Source organism: Staurois parvus, unplaced genomic scaffold (assembly GCF_062004578.1).
Source record: "Staurois parvus isolate SC_StPar_1 unplaced genomic scaffold, SC_StPar_1.0 ptg000124l, whole genome shotgun sequence".
NCBI lineage: Eukaryota > Metazoa > Chordata > Amphibia > Anura > Ranidae > Staurois > Staurois parvus.
The window spans coordinates 2,409,820-2,425,062 of record NW_028317920.1 but is presented as its reverse complement, the minus strand read 5'-3'; the positions used below and the strand labels follow the sequence as shown (position 1 = coordinate 2,425,062).

The 15,243-nt window shown below is 40.6% G+C and overlaps 1 protein-coding gene across 1 annotated transcript; it reads right to left on the bottom strand.

Moving 5' to 3' along the window:
* Positions 1 to 1,147: 1,147 nt before the first annotated feature.
* On the bottom strand, positions 1,148 to 12,712 carry LOC149467072 (uncharacterized). Its single transcript, XM_089672267.1, has 5 exons — positions 12,471 to 12,712; positions 7,287 to 7,914; positions 6,754 to 6,987; positions 4,932 to 5,184; positions 1,148 to 3,645 (listed from the first exon to the last, which is right to left on the bottom strand). The coding sequence occupies exons 1-5, from the start codon at positions 12,659 to 12,661 to the stop codon at positions 3,563 to 3,565; spliced, it is 1,389 nt and encodes a 462-aa protein (XP_089528393.1). The 5' UTR covers positions 12,662 to 12,712; the 3' UTR covers positions 1,148 to 3,562.
* Between the last annotated feature and the right edge of the window lie 2,531 nt (positions 12,713 to 15,243).

Genomic DNA, 15,243 nt, shown 5'->3' with positions numbered 1-15,243 from the left:
ATACAAATTCAACATAAGGACAAACCGAATCCTGTTTGTAACCTGCCGGTAACTGTTTAGGAACCCTTTATCCATTCTATGGATTTTTCCCTTTTTTGTGGTGGCCTTAAAACCTTCTTGGGCGATAGGCACAGTACCCTTATGTGCCTAATGGAAAACATTGCCATGAACTCTACTTGCTTACAGCTAAGCAAAACATGCATGCAAATTTTGGATGAAGGCGGCTTTTACAGAGCTCTCATCTTATGGTAAGAGGATTGTAATTACACAAAGCCTCAATTAAATAATAATAAAGAAAAACCTTTCTCAACATTTTTACCCCAGAGGAGCCCTTGAAACAAATTTCAAGTCTCAGGGAATCCCTATTATTATTAGTCCATTGGAGGTTATTGGATTGGGAAAATGACCCTTACATTGGTGGTGGCGAGTGGCAGGAATGCCCCTCTTACAGTGGTGGCTTGAATGACACCCTTGCAGTCATGGCGCCTGCTCTACAAAGTGGCTTTGGACCTGGAACTATGCAGGTACCATCAGAGAGCCACAGCTCAAACCCCTAGTCACCCGTGGGGAAACCTTAGAGTTGTAAGGAAGTTTGGTTGATAATACACAATAAATATCAATATCCCAATCCAAAAACGGGTACAGTGAAAATGTGCATTTCTGATGAATCCTGATGAATCCTTCCACTGCAAAGTTTAAGAAAGAAAGTAGGGGGTTCCTACTGTATCATTGGAGGTGCCCTGGTGATTTTGCCAGTAACACAGGGGTGGACTGACCATTTGGAAACTCGGGCACTGCCCGAGGGCCTGGGGTCAGTAGGGGGCCCCATGAGATGCCCCTGGTACCTTTTTCATAGGCTTTTTTGAGTTTGGGCAAGGATACAGGGGCCCCATGATCCCCTATTGCCCGGGGGCCCCATGAGTTGTCAGTCCGCCCCTGCAGTAACACACTTCTGTCCAGGGGTGGCAACGCAGTGTTGTCGTCCTAGATTACTCTTCTAATTTGGACAAATAACACCTTCCCTTCATCTCATCTTTCTTACATAGAGGAGTACTGCTTAGTAGTTTTTAGAAGGAAAGCTGTGATAATTGTTTGAGATTTCAGTTCAGTGCCAGGAAGTAACAAGAACACTGAAATAATGGCAGAATCAAAAGAAATATTTTTTCTTTATTTGCAGAAGATGTACTTAGCGAGCATGAAAACTAATGAAGCCACCACATCTAAGAACTGGGAAGCTGAGTATATAATTCACTTTCATTCTTTCGTTTAGCTATCCTTTAAATCTGCAAGATTTTTAGGTTGACTGGTTCAACAATAGTTTTTTGTATACAGAACATTTCCTTTTTTGAAAATGCATCATAGTTATTAGCTAATTTCAATGCATTCGGTGCTTAAAGCCCTTATTTAACCACTTCATGTCCGGACACTTTTACCCCCTTCCTGCCCAGGCCAATTTTCAGCTTTCAGTGCTATCATACTTTGAATGACAATTGCGCAGTCATGCAACACTGTACCCATATGAATTTTTTAGCATTTTTTTGAGACAGATAAAGCTTTATTTTGGTGGTATTTATTCACTACTGGGATTTTAATTTTTGCTATGTAAATGAAAATGTCCAAAAATTTTGAAAAAAAGTGTTTTTCTTATAAAATTTTTTTGCAAATAAATAGTATTTCATTATAAATCTTGGCCAAAATTTATTCCATTATCTTTTTAGTAAAAAAACAAAAAAAAACAAAATTAGTTTATAACCAAAAATTATAATTTTTAAACTTTTTTTTACATTTCTTTTATTTTTTTATATTATTATTGATGTTTTTTTTTTTACTTACTGTCACAGTAGCAGTACAGTGTCACCATGGTGACACTGTACTACTTGTGGAGGGTGATGAAGATTTTTTTTTGTACACTGATTGCTTTTACACCCATAAAGGCTGTAAAAGCAATCATTTCTCCTTCTCTCTAGCTGCATTCTTGCAGCCATTGAGAACTACTGAGTGAGCTGTGATTGGTCACAGTTTGTCACATGGTACAAGTCTGTTGTGAATAGCCCTGTGCCATGTGACCTCTGTGATCATTCACAGATTTCACATGTAGTAAGCAATGATGTCACAAGTGACATCTTGCTTTCTACTCTGCATGTGATCACTGATTGGCCAATCGGTGATCACATGACCGGGACCTCACACAGAGGTCCCGTCCAACGATCAGTGTTTCACAGGGAGCGCGCACAAGCAGGGGACCCAAAAAATCCGTTTAAAAACGGCCACCCGACCCTGCACTGCCACCGTCCGGCCATTTATATTCAACGGCCGGACGGGAAGTGATTAAAGCCCAAATGCATTCACAACAATTTTTGGATTGGGAAAGTATTACAATATCTGTCAGGTTTATTTTTTGGATTGGGAAAGTATTACAATATTTGTCAGGTTTATTTTTTGGATTGGGAAAGTATTATCTGTCAGGTTTTTACTGCAGTCTTCAACCCCATGTGGGAGATTTCACTTAGCTTCCTGCCCAGATTGCACTCTGTAGGACTTTAAATTATCTTTAAGATCTTTAGAAACACATGATTAAAATTGATTAAGCATCATTTAAGAACTAACCACTGAAATGTTCTGCAAAAATACAAAATCCACTGATCCTACAACATCGCCACTGCCTCTACACATACCATGCTTCTCTCATTGATGGTTCCTTGCTCTAGAGCAGTAGTCTCCAAACTAGGGCCCTTGAGGCCTTATTCCACTCACTATCAGCAATAGTGGGGCATAGCTCCTGTCATTGACACCAACAATGGGGCACTATTCCTCCCACTGCCATCAATGATGGGCCACTATTCCTTCCCCTAGTACCAAAGATGGGGCAATGTTTACTGCCACCAGGACATTTTATACTCTTGCTGGCCACAGTTCGGCCTTCCTAAAGTTTGAAGGACAGTAAACTGGCCCTTTGTTTAGAAAGCTTGGAGACCCCTGATCTAGATCTATCTGCTCAAAGTCTCCAATGCCAGCACTGGATCTGATATAACAGCATTATATAACATAATAACACTCTTTGAGCCTCCTATTGAAGGATAATTAACATACCCTACACATAACACTCAAACTGATCTCCATTTTCTAACTCACACCATAGATAAGGTGCACTAAACCATATGACCCAATACTCTCATATGCTTACTAAGCAAAGAGCAGCGTGCAGGGGGCAGTTGCCAAGCAGCCAATCACAATTTCTTTTCCATTATTTTGACTTCAAATCGGTTGCCATAGGTTCATGAACTTTTTACAGCTTGTTTAACCTCTAGACACGTTTTCATAAGCCAGTGATTTGTTGAAAACCCTTGAAGATATTTTCAAGCATTATCCAGAGGCTCAATTTGCCTAATAATCTGAGATCCCAAAGTCCAGCACACTAGCGCACACACATGAACAGCTGATTTTGTTCAACTCTATTCTTAAACTAAGCAAGGCAACATGAAGCCCTCTAATGAGTTTTAGCACAAATGTCAGGATCTCTGTCTTCACCTCCATTAAGGATGACATGTGGGAAGTTCTTTGCTTATGTTGAGAACTCTCGGAGTTCTTCTTGCCAAGCTGCAAAAGCACTCTTAATTGTTTCTTCACCCACTTCATTGAAAATTTCTAAGAATAGAAAAAGACAAAAATGGTCACATTTCATGGAATAGTGCTTTATATGTCAAAAACATGAAGATCAATAAAAGACAGAAAACAATCCAATGAAGACTTGTTTACCCTCAAATGGTATTTCAGTGTTGTGCAGATGCTGACTTTTAATATCACCTAGATTTCTACACCTGAGGTCTACGTTTTACCTCCCCAAATGCAGCCAATAAAACAGAGAGCTTTACCCTGATGGATTTCTTTTATTGGGTGAGTGGAATTTCACCATTTTAGGAGTAACTTAGGAGTAAAGTGTAACTGAAGCCTGTTTTGGATAGAGTCGTAATGGGTTAGAACATCTGTCAAGGCGTCATTACCTACAATCCAATTAGAGTGACAAACAAATGTCCAAGAGTCCAAGGTAATTATATGATATAATTGATTCATAACAGAATAAAGCCAATGCATTTTGGGGGTAGGGTGCATTTTGGGGAGTGTATTTTGCCCCTGAAATGTGTTGGCTTTATTCTGCTAAGAATACATTTTATTATCAAACCTCCATGGACATTTGCTTGGAGTTCTCATTGGGTTATATGTATGTGGATTCTCAATTCTGGGTCTTTCCCTGTTCCTGGGGATGGTTCTTGTTTTGTGGAGTGCTGCCAAACCAGAGTCAGTGTGCCAAGTGACAATTTCAGGTACCCCTGGAAAATCTGAATACAGTTTGTTCTTGTATTAGGGTTTTATTGCTGTCTGTGTCCCCGCTGAGCAGATTACCCCTCTCTGTACTGGGGACCATTGTTGTGAGACATAAATGTGATGGAAAATCCAAAATATTAGAATTGTCACCAGAACAGGAATTGAGGTGAAATATTCCAATGGGGACAAATGTTCTGCTGACAGCTGATTAAGTTGAGAATTTCTTTCACTTTGGGGGGTTTCCGCTCATTTTCTGTTGTATTCTAGGAACAGGAAATAAAGGGAAATCTTCCCAGTAGAGCACAGATAGAAAACCACCTAATAGGAGTTTTAACCCTTTCCTGATCCAACCAAACCCAAAAAAATGGCTAAACACACAGAGTAAATTTAAGACTTTGACTTGCACTGGCCTCTTGTAATCTCACAAACAGCAAAGCTCAGACTGGGAGAAATCATTTGGCAAATAAAATAACTAATGTATACTCTATGTATTTAACATGTAGATTTAACAGTTTGTTTGGTTTTCACTTTAATTATTGCTAAATAGCTTGCACATTGGCTATTAAATTAAGGTATAAATATATTTGCCTTCAAGCACTATGACATACCTGCAGTTCCCAACCCAGTGGGTAGCGGAAGGCGAAGTTTTCCCCCGCTGTGCTTGAATCTCTCAGCCAAGGCTTTCTTTATTAGCTGGAGAGAGCAGCCTTTGTGCCAGACCGGCAGCTCCAGGTTCCTCATACACTGCACCATGCGATTCTTCTCCTCCGATGTGATCAACCCAATGTCATGTGACACATAAGTCATAAATGCCATGTCAATGTTCACCGCCTCCCCATGCATGAGAGATGGCAGCACTTTCTGCAATATAAAATACACAGTTAATCAATACCAATGGTAGAGGACTACAACTACAGTAAGTAAGTATGCAGATGTCATATTGACCCTTTGGCTTTGGTACTTTCTAGGATTCTGACTTAATACATGTATGCAGATCCAAAGTTTTGACTTGTATTTTCAGTTAGTATTGGTTCTGGGTCTGTGACTTAGAAATGTTGACGTTAAAGTTGGTCAGGTAATATTTTTCAAAATGTGGTCAACAATGGCTGGCTTGGTATTTCTCCCATAGCTTTTTACTATACACTGTTAGGTCTGTGGCCTAACCTGACACAATGGGTTGCTTTACTAAAGGGGCTGAAACTGTTCATGTTGCAAAATGAGTACAGGAAATAAGGTGAAAGAGTGTGCATCAACCAATCATGTGCTGGTGAAAAATAAATTTTTAAAAATTTTCCTTGCAGATGATTGGGTACCAGGGGCGGACTGACAACTCATGGGGCCCCCAGGCAATAGGGGATTATGGGGCCCCTGTGTCCTTGCCCAAACTCAAAAAAGCCTATGAAAAAGGTACCAGGGGCATCTCATGGGGCCCCCTACTGACCCTGGGCCCTTGGGCAGTGCCCGAGTTTCCAAATGGTCAGTCCGCCCTGTTGGGTACTCAAAGAAAACACAAATTCATTGTGTTTACTAACATTTACTTTACAAATTGAGCAACGTCAGTGACTTTAGTCATTTAAACACAATGCATCTGGACGGGGACAGTACAAATGATGGTAAAATTACCTGTACATGCATAAATGTAGGTATTAAAAAACTGTATTTAAGAAGATACCAATTAACTCTGGTGGGTGTTTAATTTTTTTCCCTAAAAACAGGGCAATTATGAACTGATTAGCTCAGGTCTATAAGCATCCCAGGAACACAGTAACAGTCAGTCGCTGAGGTGCGGCCATCTAAAGATCGGGGAATCTTGCTAATACTGGAAGTAAGAAAAAAAGGGCGCACTCTCCTCGTGCATTACCGTGATAAAAAAGGATTGATTGAAAATGATAAAAGTATATACCCACAGACCAAGAGTCATGTAAACAAACAAGGAACCAATGTGACAATCCCAGCAAATGGTGGTCTTGCGACAGGGTATGCTAACACGTTTCAGGAGACAAACTCCCTACCTCAGAACTAAAACAACTAGCCTATATAGGGGAGCTCCCCTATATAGGCTTCCAACATGTCTAGTTTTTTAGCTCTGTTTTAGCTCTGAGGAAGGGAGTTTGTCTCCCGAAACGTGTTAGCATACCCTGTCGCAAGACCGCCATTTGCTGGGACTGTCACATTGGTTCCTTGTTTCTTTGCATGACTTTTTTTGTTTGTAAGTATATACTTTTGTCACTTTCAATAAATCCTTTTTTATCATGGTAATGCACCAGGAGAGTGCGCTCTTTTTTGCTTTCTTCCTGAAGTTAGCTCTGCCTAGTACTTGTTTAGCATATTTCAGCCTCATTTTACAACTGGAATAATTTAAATCACACACCCACCTATTGTGACTATGCGTGTTTTATAATATGTAATAAATTATTCAATCTTATGTACCATTTCTAGCTCCGGGCTTATGATATGTCCATAGTCTACCAATCTATCCAGATCATCTTCCCACAGGTTTGGAGCAAGTTCTTCCAGCATAGTCTGGATGGCCAGTCTTGTGGTTGTTAGGGCAGCATCACCATGGCAGGCAAGGCCATTCCTGGACTGGAACTTTGTATCTAAGAGGTATTTGCCATGTTTCTCCAGCAGTTCAAACAGCCCCTTGTGCTTCATTATAGCCATCTGAAAAAGTGTAGCATTGGAGACGTAAAATATAGATAAATACAGTACTTACAATCTATAACAGACTGATATATGCAACAGCAAGGCTTGAACAGTAATGTAAAACACAATATGTAATAAAAGTATATCTAAAGCCAAAACTGATTTTTATGTGGAGTAGAGATTGGATTTTTCCTTACATGACATACTAAAAATTAGAACCGTACTCTAAAAGAGTTTAGATGTAGCATTACATTTAGAAGAGTAAGTAATGCATGGAATTAATACTAATTTTAGCCCATTAGTTAACATGAAGTTACCTTTAAAATTTCCCCAAGGCCATTAGAAATGTGGCGACGTGGAATGGTCTGGATAAAAGATCTGTCGAGGAATGTGGCAATTGGTGGGGTGTAGGTTCCTAACTTGTTCTTACAGTTGCAGAAGTTGACTCCATTTTTAGCTCCCACGCTGGCATCAACATAGGACAGAAGGGTGGTTGGTACTCGGATGTATGGGGTACGGCGCCTGTAAAGTGAAGCTGCTAGGCCCACGGAGTCCAAGCATACCCCTCCTCCAATGGCAATGATTGGTTCGGTTCGTCTGTCAAGGCCAAACTTGTGGACTTCTTCCAAGATATGCAGGACGAGCTCCATTGACTTGGTTTCTTCAGTGGTCTCAAGGGTAAGGATCTTGTAAACAACATTGTGGACTTCAAAGTATTTTCTGACTTTTGAACCATATAATTGCTCCACGGTTGTGTCCATCACAACAAAGCGCTTTTGCGTTTTCTTTTGGTAGTCATCTAGTTCTTGAGGGTCTGATATATGGCCGTAAAGAAGAATCTTGTTTGTTGGATTTAGAAGATTTTGAGTTTCTATCACTTTGTAACAGAAGTAAATTGGAGCTTTCACAGTCCAGGAGACTCCGGATTCAGTTTCCTGTTCGACTCTGCAAAATAAAAATAAATAAATTACAGATAACAATAACATATTGGATAGAATTGATAGAATGATCAAAATATGGATAATGAGAGTGAAGAGACATCACTTTGCTCATTCTGCTTCCTTCTGTTGGTAAAATGCTTACTGTCAGCAAATATGAAAGAAGCTTAACCTGATTGTCTGTCAGTCTGCTGCTGTGAGGAGTATTACAGAACACTTACATCTTACAGTATTCAAGTATTTAAGATAAAAATTGTTAAAGAATAGAAATCTGAATTAATGGTGATTATTTATGCATTTATTTACTTTTCAATCTGCTTGAAGGTAACTTTAGGTAATGCAACTAAGAAGTTAATCTGCATTATTGCCTATACAGCCGGAAAATACTTTGTAGGTGATTTAACAGCTGGTTTGCTGGTTTTCTTTGCACTTCTTGTTGATGACAATTGCTTCCACATAAACCAGTTCAGCACTTCAAATGTTCTTTATTCAGTGCTCAAACACAGCTTTCGGGCATCATACTGAAGTTCAGATTTCATTTACATAGAATCTGTGCTGATCAGTAAAACTGGCTGCAAAATGTACTGTATGTGTTAAATGAATGACTTAATACACCAAGTTGATACACACCACATAGATGAATAATTAAAGATGGAGAGCTTGACATTACAGTCTATAGCAGGGGTCACCAAACCTTTCAAACAAAGTGCCAGTTTACTGTCCTCCAGACTTCAGGAGGGCCAGTGGCCCATTATAGTCAATGGGAGTAGAAAATTCCTCAGGCTTGGTGGTGAGTGGGAGAAAAAAAATTACATAGTGGCTTTGGTTAGTATGAGCAGGAATAGTGTTCCATCATTGGCATCCTTGATATCAGTGGAAGGAGTAATGCCCAGTCAGTGGTATTAGTGGGAGAAATAGTGCCCCATCATTGGTGTCAGTGGAAGCAATATTGCCCTATCATTAGTGTCAGTGGAAGTAATAGTGCCCCATCATTGGTGTTAGTGGAAGCAATATTGCCCTATCATTAGTGTCAGTGGAAGTAATAGTGCCCCATCACTGGTGTTAGTGAGAGTGATAGTGCTCCATTGTTGGTGTCACTGCTCGGAATAGTGCCCCATTGTTGGTATCAGTGGGAGGAATAGTGCTTTATCTTTGATGTCAGTGTGAGGAATTGTTTTCCAACATTTACATGAGGAAGGAAGTATGGCCCATCGTTGGTGTCAGTGTAATTAATAGTGCCCCACTGTTGTCATCATTGAGAGGTATTATGCCACACTGTTGTCGTTGTAAAAAATGGTGCCAGTAAGAGGAAATAATTCCTGTATCAATGAAAGAGACAGTGCCCCAAGGGCCTGATAAAGGCAAGCAAAAGGGTTCCCCCCCACTTCCCTCCCATGTTACAGTATTTGTGTCTGGTGATTGGTTGCTGAGGCTCCGGCACAAAGGGGTCACATACCTGAAAGCCCCAGTCCATTAAGGAAGGCTTAGCAGTGTGGGAAGCTGGTCAGGGGGTGTAACTGGGTAAATATATATGCCTTGGGGGGTGGGCTTTGAATAGTCAAAGTGTCAGTGCCTCTTTAAATTAATCACTGGTCTCTTACATCTCCCATCAAGAGTTACTAGTTCCTCCCACATGCAACAGCCAAGCAGGGATCTTCCAGTACCATAGGGAGGATTTCCCTTCCCTTTCTATTTACCCATCATCGGGACTGAAAGTGAGGGGGAATGGTTTCAAAATGACTTCCTGGTATGGTGAGTGTTAGGATGCAACAAGGTGTCATTGGGAATGGGAGTGAGAAGAAGCAGCAATAGAAACTTGACTTTATGTTTTGATTGTTAATGTCAAGCACACACCCAACTCTGTCCAAGGAGCTTCACCTGTATGCATAAAGGCACACAGACAAAGTAGTATTACATATTAGATCAGCCTTTCTCAACCAGTTTAACACTGTGGAATCTTTGAAAAACGTTCGGGTCCAAGGAATCCCTTGCTAATAATTTTTAGATTTACAACTCCCAGGACCAGGGGCGGACTGACCATTTGGAAACTCGGGCACTGCCCGAGGGCCTGGGGTCAGTAGGGGGCCCCATGAGATGCCCCTGGTACCTTTTTCATAGGCTTTTTTGAGTTTGGGCAAGGACACAGGGGCCCCATGATCCCCTATTGCCTGGGGGCCCCATGAGTTGTCAGTCCGCCCCTGCTCAGGACATTTGTGTGAACATACGGATGGGATTATAAGAATAAATAAAAGAATAACAAATACAGTGTACTTATTTGACAGTCAGCACTGCTATATGACACAATTATTTGTAGTAATAATAATGAAGTAAAGGAAAATATAATATTGACTAGAAAAGAAACTCAGGTCATGAATATTGTAGTACTTCACTACACATTGATGGTCAGTGGAAAAGCACTCTCTACGTTGGTGGTCAGTCAAGTGCCTATTTACATTGGTGGCCAGTTGAAAAGGGCTTCCTTAGAGTAGTGGTCAGTGAGAGAAGGTCTCCTTTAAGCCGGTCATACATGGATCGAAATTCAGCAGAGACTTGCCAAATTTTGATCCATGTATGGACATGGTGGTTGTACAGAATTCAATCTACTGATCGACTTCTGAACAACCACCCTGCTGGAAAATTTCTGCTCAATCAGCACCACTGGCTATAGCCAGAAGCACTGATTAGTGTATTCTGATGACAGAAGTCTGCCCACTGTCTGAATACAACAATACAGCAGGAGGGTTCCCACATGCACCTCGAATGTGTGGATGGGGGAATCAGGTCATTTTTTTTTTTTCGTTTAACCCACTGGTTGAAACAAAAAAAATGAATCATCTATGGGCTGCTTTACATTGATGGTCAGGAGGAATAATGTCCCTGTTACAGATAGTTGAAAAGACTATTTGTGTCCATGGTGACCCTTCTGAGAGGCAGAACTTTTCACTGTTCAAGAAACATCTAACAACTTCTGGAAGACACCTAGGGGTTTATTTACTAAAGCTGGAGAGTCCAAAATCAGACTCCCTTCTGCATAGAAAGCAATCAGCTTCCAGGTTTCATTGCCAAAGATTCATTGAACAAGCTGAGGTTAGAAGCTGATTGGTTTCTTTGCAGAAGGGAGTCTGATTTTGGACTCTCCAGCTTTAGTAAATAAACCCCCTAGGGTTCCAGTGATCCCTGGTTGAGAGAGACTGTTTTAGACAAGCTGTTAAATGTTTGTTATGTCTTACATAGGAGTGTGCTTATATAATTGCAAATACCCCTGGCACTGCCCTTACAAGTGAATAACAGGCAGGAAAATTGCAAGTCCATCAAGACTGTGAACTGCATTTATAGGTAGACCCAACAACTGATATCCTAAAATCAAATTTACCGTACAAGCAAAGTTCAACTTTGCCATATCGAGTACTTAAAATCTATAATGGTCTCTAGTTTCCTATAAAATGCTTACTAAATTCGGGAATAGTCACTATTAGGGTAGAAGTACCTTGACAATTTTAAGTAGCTCAATCACAGTATTAAAGTTGCATAAAGCTAGCCATACATGGATCGAAATTTAACTAGTTTAAAAGGGACTGGCTTAATTTCGATCCATGTATAGGCATGTAGATTCTACAGAAGTTACTCTACCAACTGACTTCTATACATCCGCCCTGTTGGATTTTCCTTGCTTTATCATTCTTACGGTGGAAACATTTCCCTGCTGGAAGAATACAATAGCTGAGCTGAGAGGATTCTCCCATCCACTTTGATGGGGGGATCAAGACATTTATTTTTTTCATTAAACTTGCTGGTTGAACAAAAAAAATTACTTATCTATGGGTTACCTAAGAATAATAGCTAACATGTTCTGTCCCCCTTTGTAATGTACAGCGCTGAGTGAACTATCGGCGCTTTATAAATACTGTATGCTTGTTGACACAGAAGCGCAATGTGATTGGACCAGATAGGTTTACTGAATATAGAAGTAATTTATAATAATAATAACAGTATACATTGCAATGTAGGATACAATTAATGCTGAGTTATCAGAACATAGAAGAGTTGGTTGTCAGTTTAAAAAATAAATAAATGAACACACACACACACATATACACACACTATATTGCCATATATAGTGCCACTATACCGTATATATATATAAACCCAACTACTAGATTCTCATATATGTTTTGTCGTGTTAATATGATTCTAAATATAATATAATGTTTAAAAAAATTTTCAATCTGCAGAATTTATTAAAATAATACCTGGTGATCCTACCATGAGGGTCTTTATTAAGGCACTTCCTGTTTTTATTTGACAACACATGTCACCATCAGGAAACCCACCCTGAGAAATGCCATACAGCCATCACTGAAGTGCATGTAGACAAGAAGTGGTTGCAAAGAGACTACATGAGATCAGCAGCACTGAGATGTAGCAAATGATGAAAAAAAGTTGAACGCAAGAGCAACTGACATGCAATTTGTTTATGGTTTATATCTACTTTAATAGCCCCTTAATAAAAAAAAGGTTACTTTTGATAAACCAGAATACATTCTTGATCATGTAAATACTTACATTTTAGCCTGGGAGACAATAACTTGATCTTCCTCCCATGTTGTGGGCATTTCTTGACCGCATTCAACACGGCACCAAGTATTCTTCACCTGTACCACTTGGTACTCCTTCTGCTTGTTCCTGCTTTCTGCTGCCTCTGGCTTGGTGCCACCTCGGACTGAGGGGACTGTGAAGAGTTCACCTGCTGGCATGTCTGTTGGTGGAAGTTTGCTGGTTTTGCAATTAAAAACCTTTTCAATGGTTCTGGTTACAGCCTCAGAATTTGCAGAATCTTATAGTGGTTTTTAAAAGGGAGGGGCCTTCAACGAGTCTCTCACCTGTCCATAGTTTATACAACTCGCGTTGTGTAACGTACAGGGCGTGTGAACCCATCCGATGAGGCTCCAGATTTTAATTAGACTGACAGGTTGTGTAAGGATCATTCACTGCATCACTGACGGTTCCACTTATTTAGCTTCAAATTCCTATCTGACAAACTGATTATGAAAGATGCTGCAATTTGAAAGTCAAATTTTCCTACCTAGATCTGGTTCCTGCTTAAATCTGCAAAGTTGTGCTAAGTACAAATTAGGACTTTGAGGACCACTCTACCCAATTAATGAGAATGTATTCAATGTAATATATTCTGACATATAACAATAGCTTTAAAGTGGTTGTAAACCTCTGAAAGGAAGATGAACAAATTACGTACCTCGATAATATGTACTTGTCTCTATCCAAAGCACTTAGTGTGATCTCTGTCAGCTCCCTCGTTCTTCTGCTACCTGCATGAGCCACTTCTGACTCTCTTTACCAGGGGTTTTAAAACTCAATTTCAATGTGGGCCACATCAGCATTATAATTTTCCTGAAAGGGCCAGTTGTATCTGTAAGACTATATAAATGTATCTACCAGGGGCGGACTGACAACTCATGGGGCCCCCAGGCAATAGGGGATCATGGGGCCCTTGTGTCCTTGCCCAAACTCAAAAAAGCCTACAAAAAAGGTACCAGGGGCATCTCATGGGGCCCCCTACTGACCCCGGGCCCTCGGGCAGTGCCCGAGTTTCCAAATGGTCAGTCCGCCCCTGGTATCTACTCTTTATTATATTAAATAACTGCCTCTATATTCGATTATTACTGGTTTTAGTAATAACTGAAGACTTAAGCTGCGAAGGGCAGGTGCAGACCGGCATGGAGCCCACTCACACTGCTGTAGATAGGTTTGCCACCTCATCCCTTTTAAAACTGAACACATATTAATTACACAGGTTCTGAGGCTGAGTTAATGCAGATCAGGCACTAAGCGAGTTTAATTGCCACCTAATCAGCCACAAAACCTGTGTAATTAAAATGTGCTCGGTTTTCAAGGGATGAAGTGGCAACCCTAGCTGTAGAAGATGATGAAGTCTGAAAAGGAGGGTCGAACACCACTGGTATCACCCATAGGAAATTTTATTGAAGACTAGACATGTGTGTTTCAGTTCATTTTGATTAGTTTTTTTGGACGAAAATGTATTTTCGGAGATTCAGATGTATCCAAATCTCTGAAAGGACATAGTAGCAAATGTCAACGAATCTGAAAAAAAGTTATAAGAAAATTAAAGAAAGCATTTGTTTCATTCGGATGACGTCACATGATGTGATAATAGTTCAAGCCAATGGCGTCCCGAAGCAGGTGCGGGGGGGGGGTGCGGCCTGCACCAGGTGACACCGACTGCGCGGGGTGACACCAGACCCGCTCCACGAAAAGGTAAGTTGTAAAGCAAGTTAATGATCCCTGAAGGATGGATCGGATCCAGATGCAGACTGACCATTTGGAAACTTGGGCACTGCCCTAGGGCCCGGGGTCAGTAAGGGGCCCCATGAAATGCCCCTGGTACCTTTTTCATAGGCTTTTTTGAGTTTGGGCAAGGACACAGGGGCCCCATGATCCCCTATTGCCCAGGGGCCCCATGAGTTGTCAGTCCGCCCCTGATTGGATCCATCCTGTGGGGATCGTCGGCTTGCTTTACAACTTACTTGCAGAATGGTTTCGATCTGCGGATTGAGCATAATGGATCAGACTCCGATCCATAATGCTCAAACCGCAGATCTGAACCATCCTGTGGGGATCGGCGACATGCAACCTATACGGGGTGACACTGGACCCGCTGCACGAAAAGGTAAGTTGTAAAGCAAGCCGACGATCCCCGGATGGTTTCGGATCTGCAGATTGAGCATAATGGATTGGAGTCCGATCCATTATGCTCAATCCGCAGATCCGATTAATTCTACGTGGATCGTTGGAGGGGGTGTCACCAAGTGTTACCGCACCGGGTGACACCAACCCTAGGGACGCCTCTGGTTCAAACCCATGGGAAAATGAATTGAATTTTCAAACTAGTTACATAATTTGGATTCAGAAAAAGAATGGATCCGAATTTTGTTCCATTGGTTAATTTGGATGCACATAATGCCATAATACTGTCCAATCAGCTCATGCCAATTCTCTTGGTTGGACCAGCTTTCAAAAATATCAAATCCTTCTGATTCTAATCCGTGTGATTTGATTATATATCAAATATGTAATAATATTCTGGAAAAACTGCAAAATGTATTTAACCTCCCTAGCGGTCTGATTATGTCCATAAGCGGTACATTTGTTTGCATGGAAATATGTTTTTTTTTTATTGTAGTCCTGTAATTTTTAGGAATAACTCACTGAAATCTGTCCGAACAAGAGTCTAGTAAACATCCCGGGTATGTTACAATTTGAAACATGAAATCATAAATTATAATTTAATAAATAATCA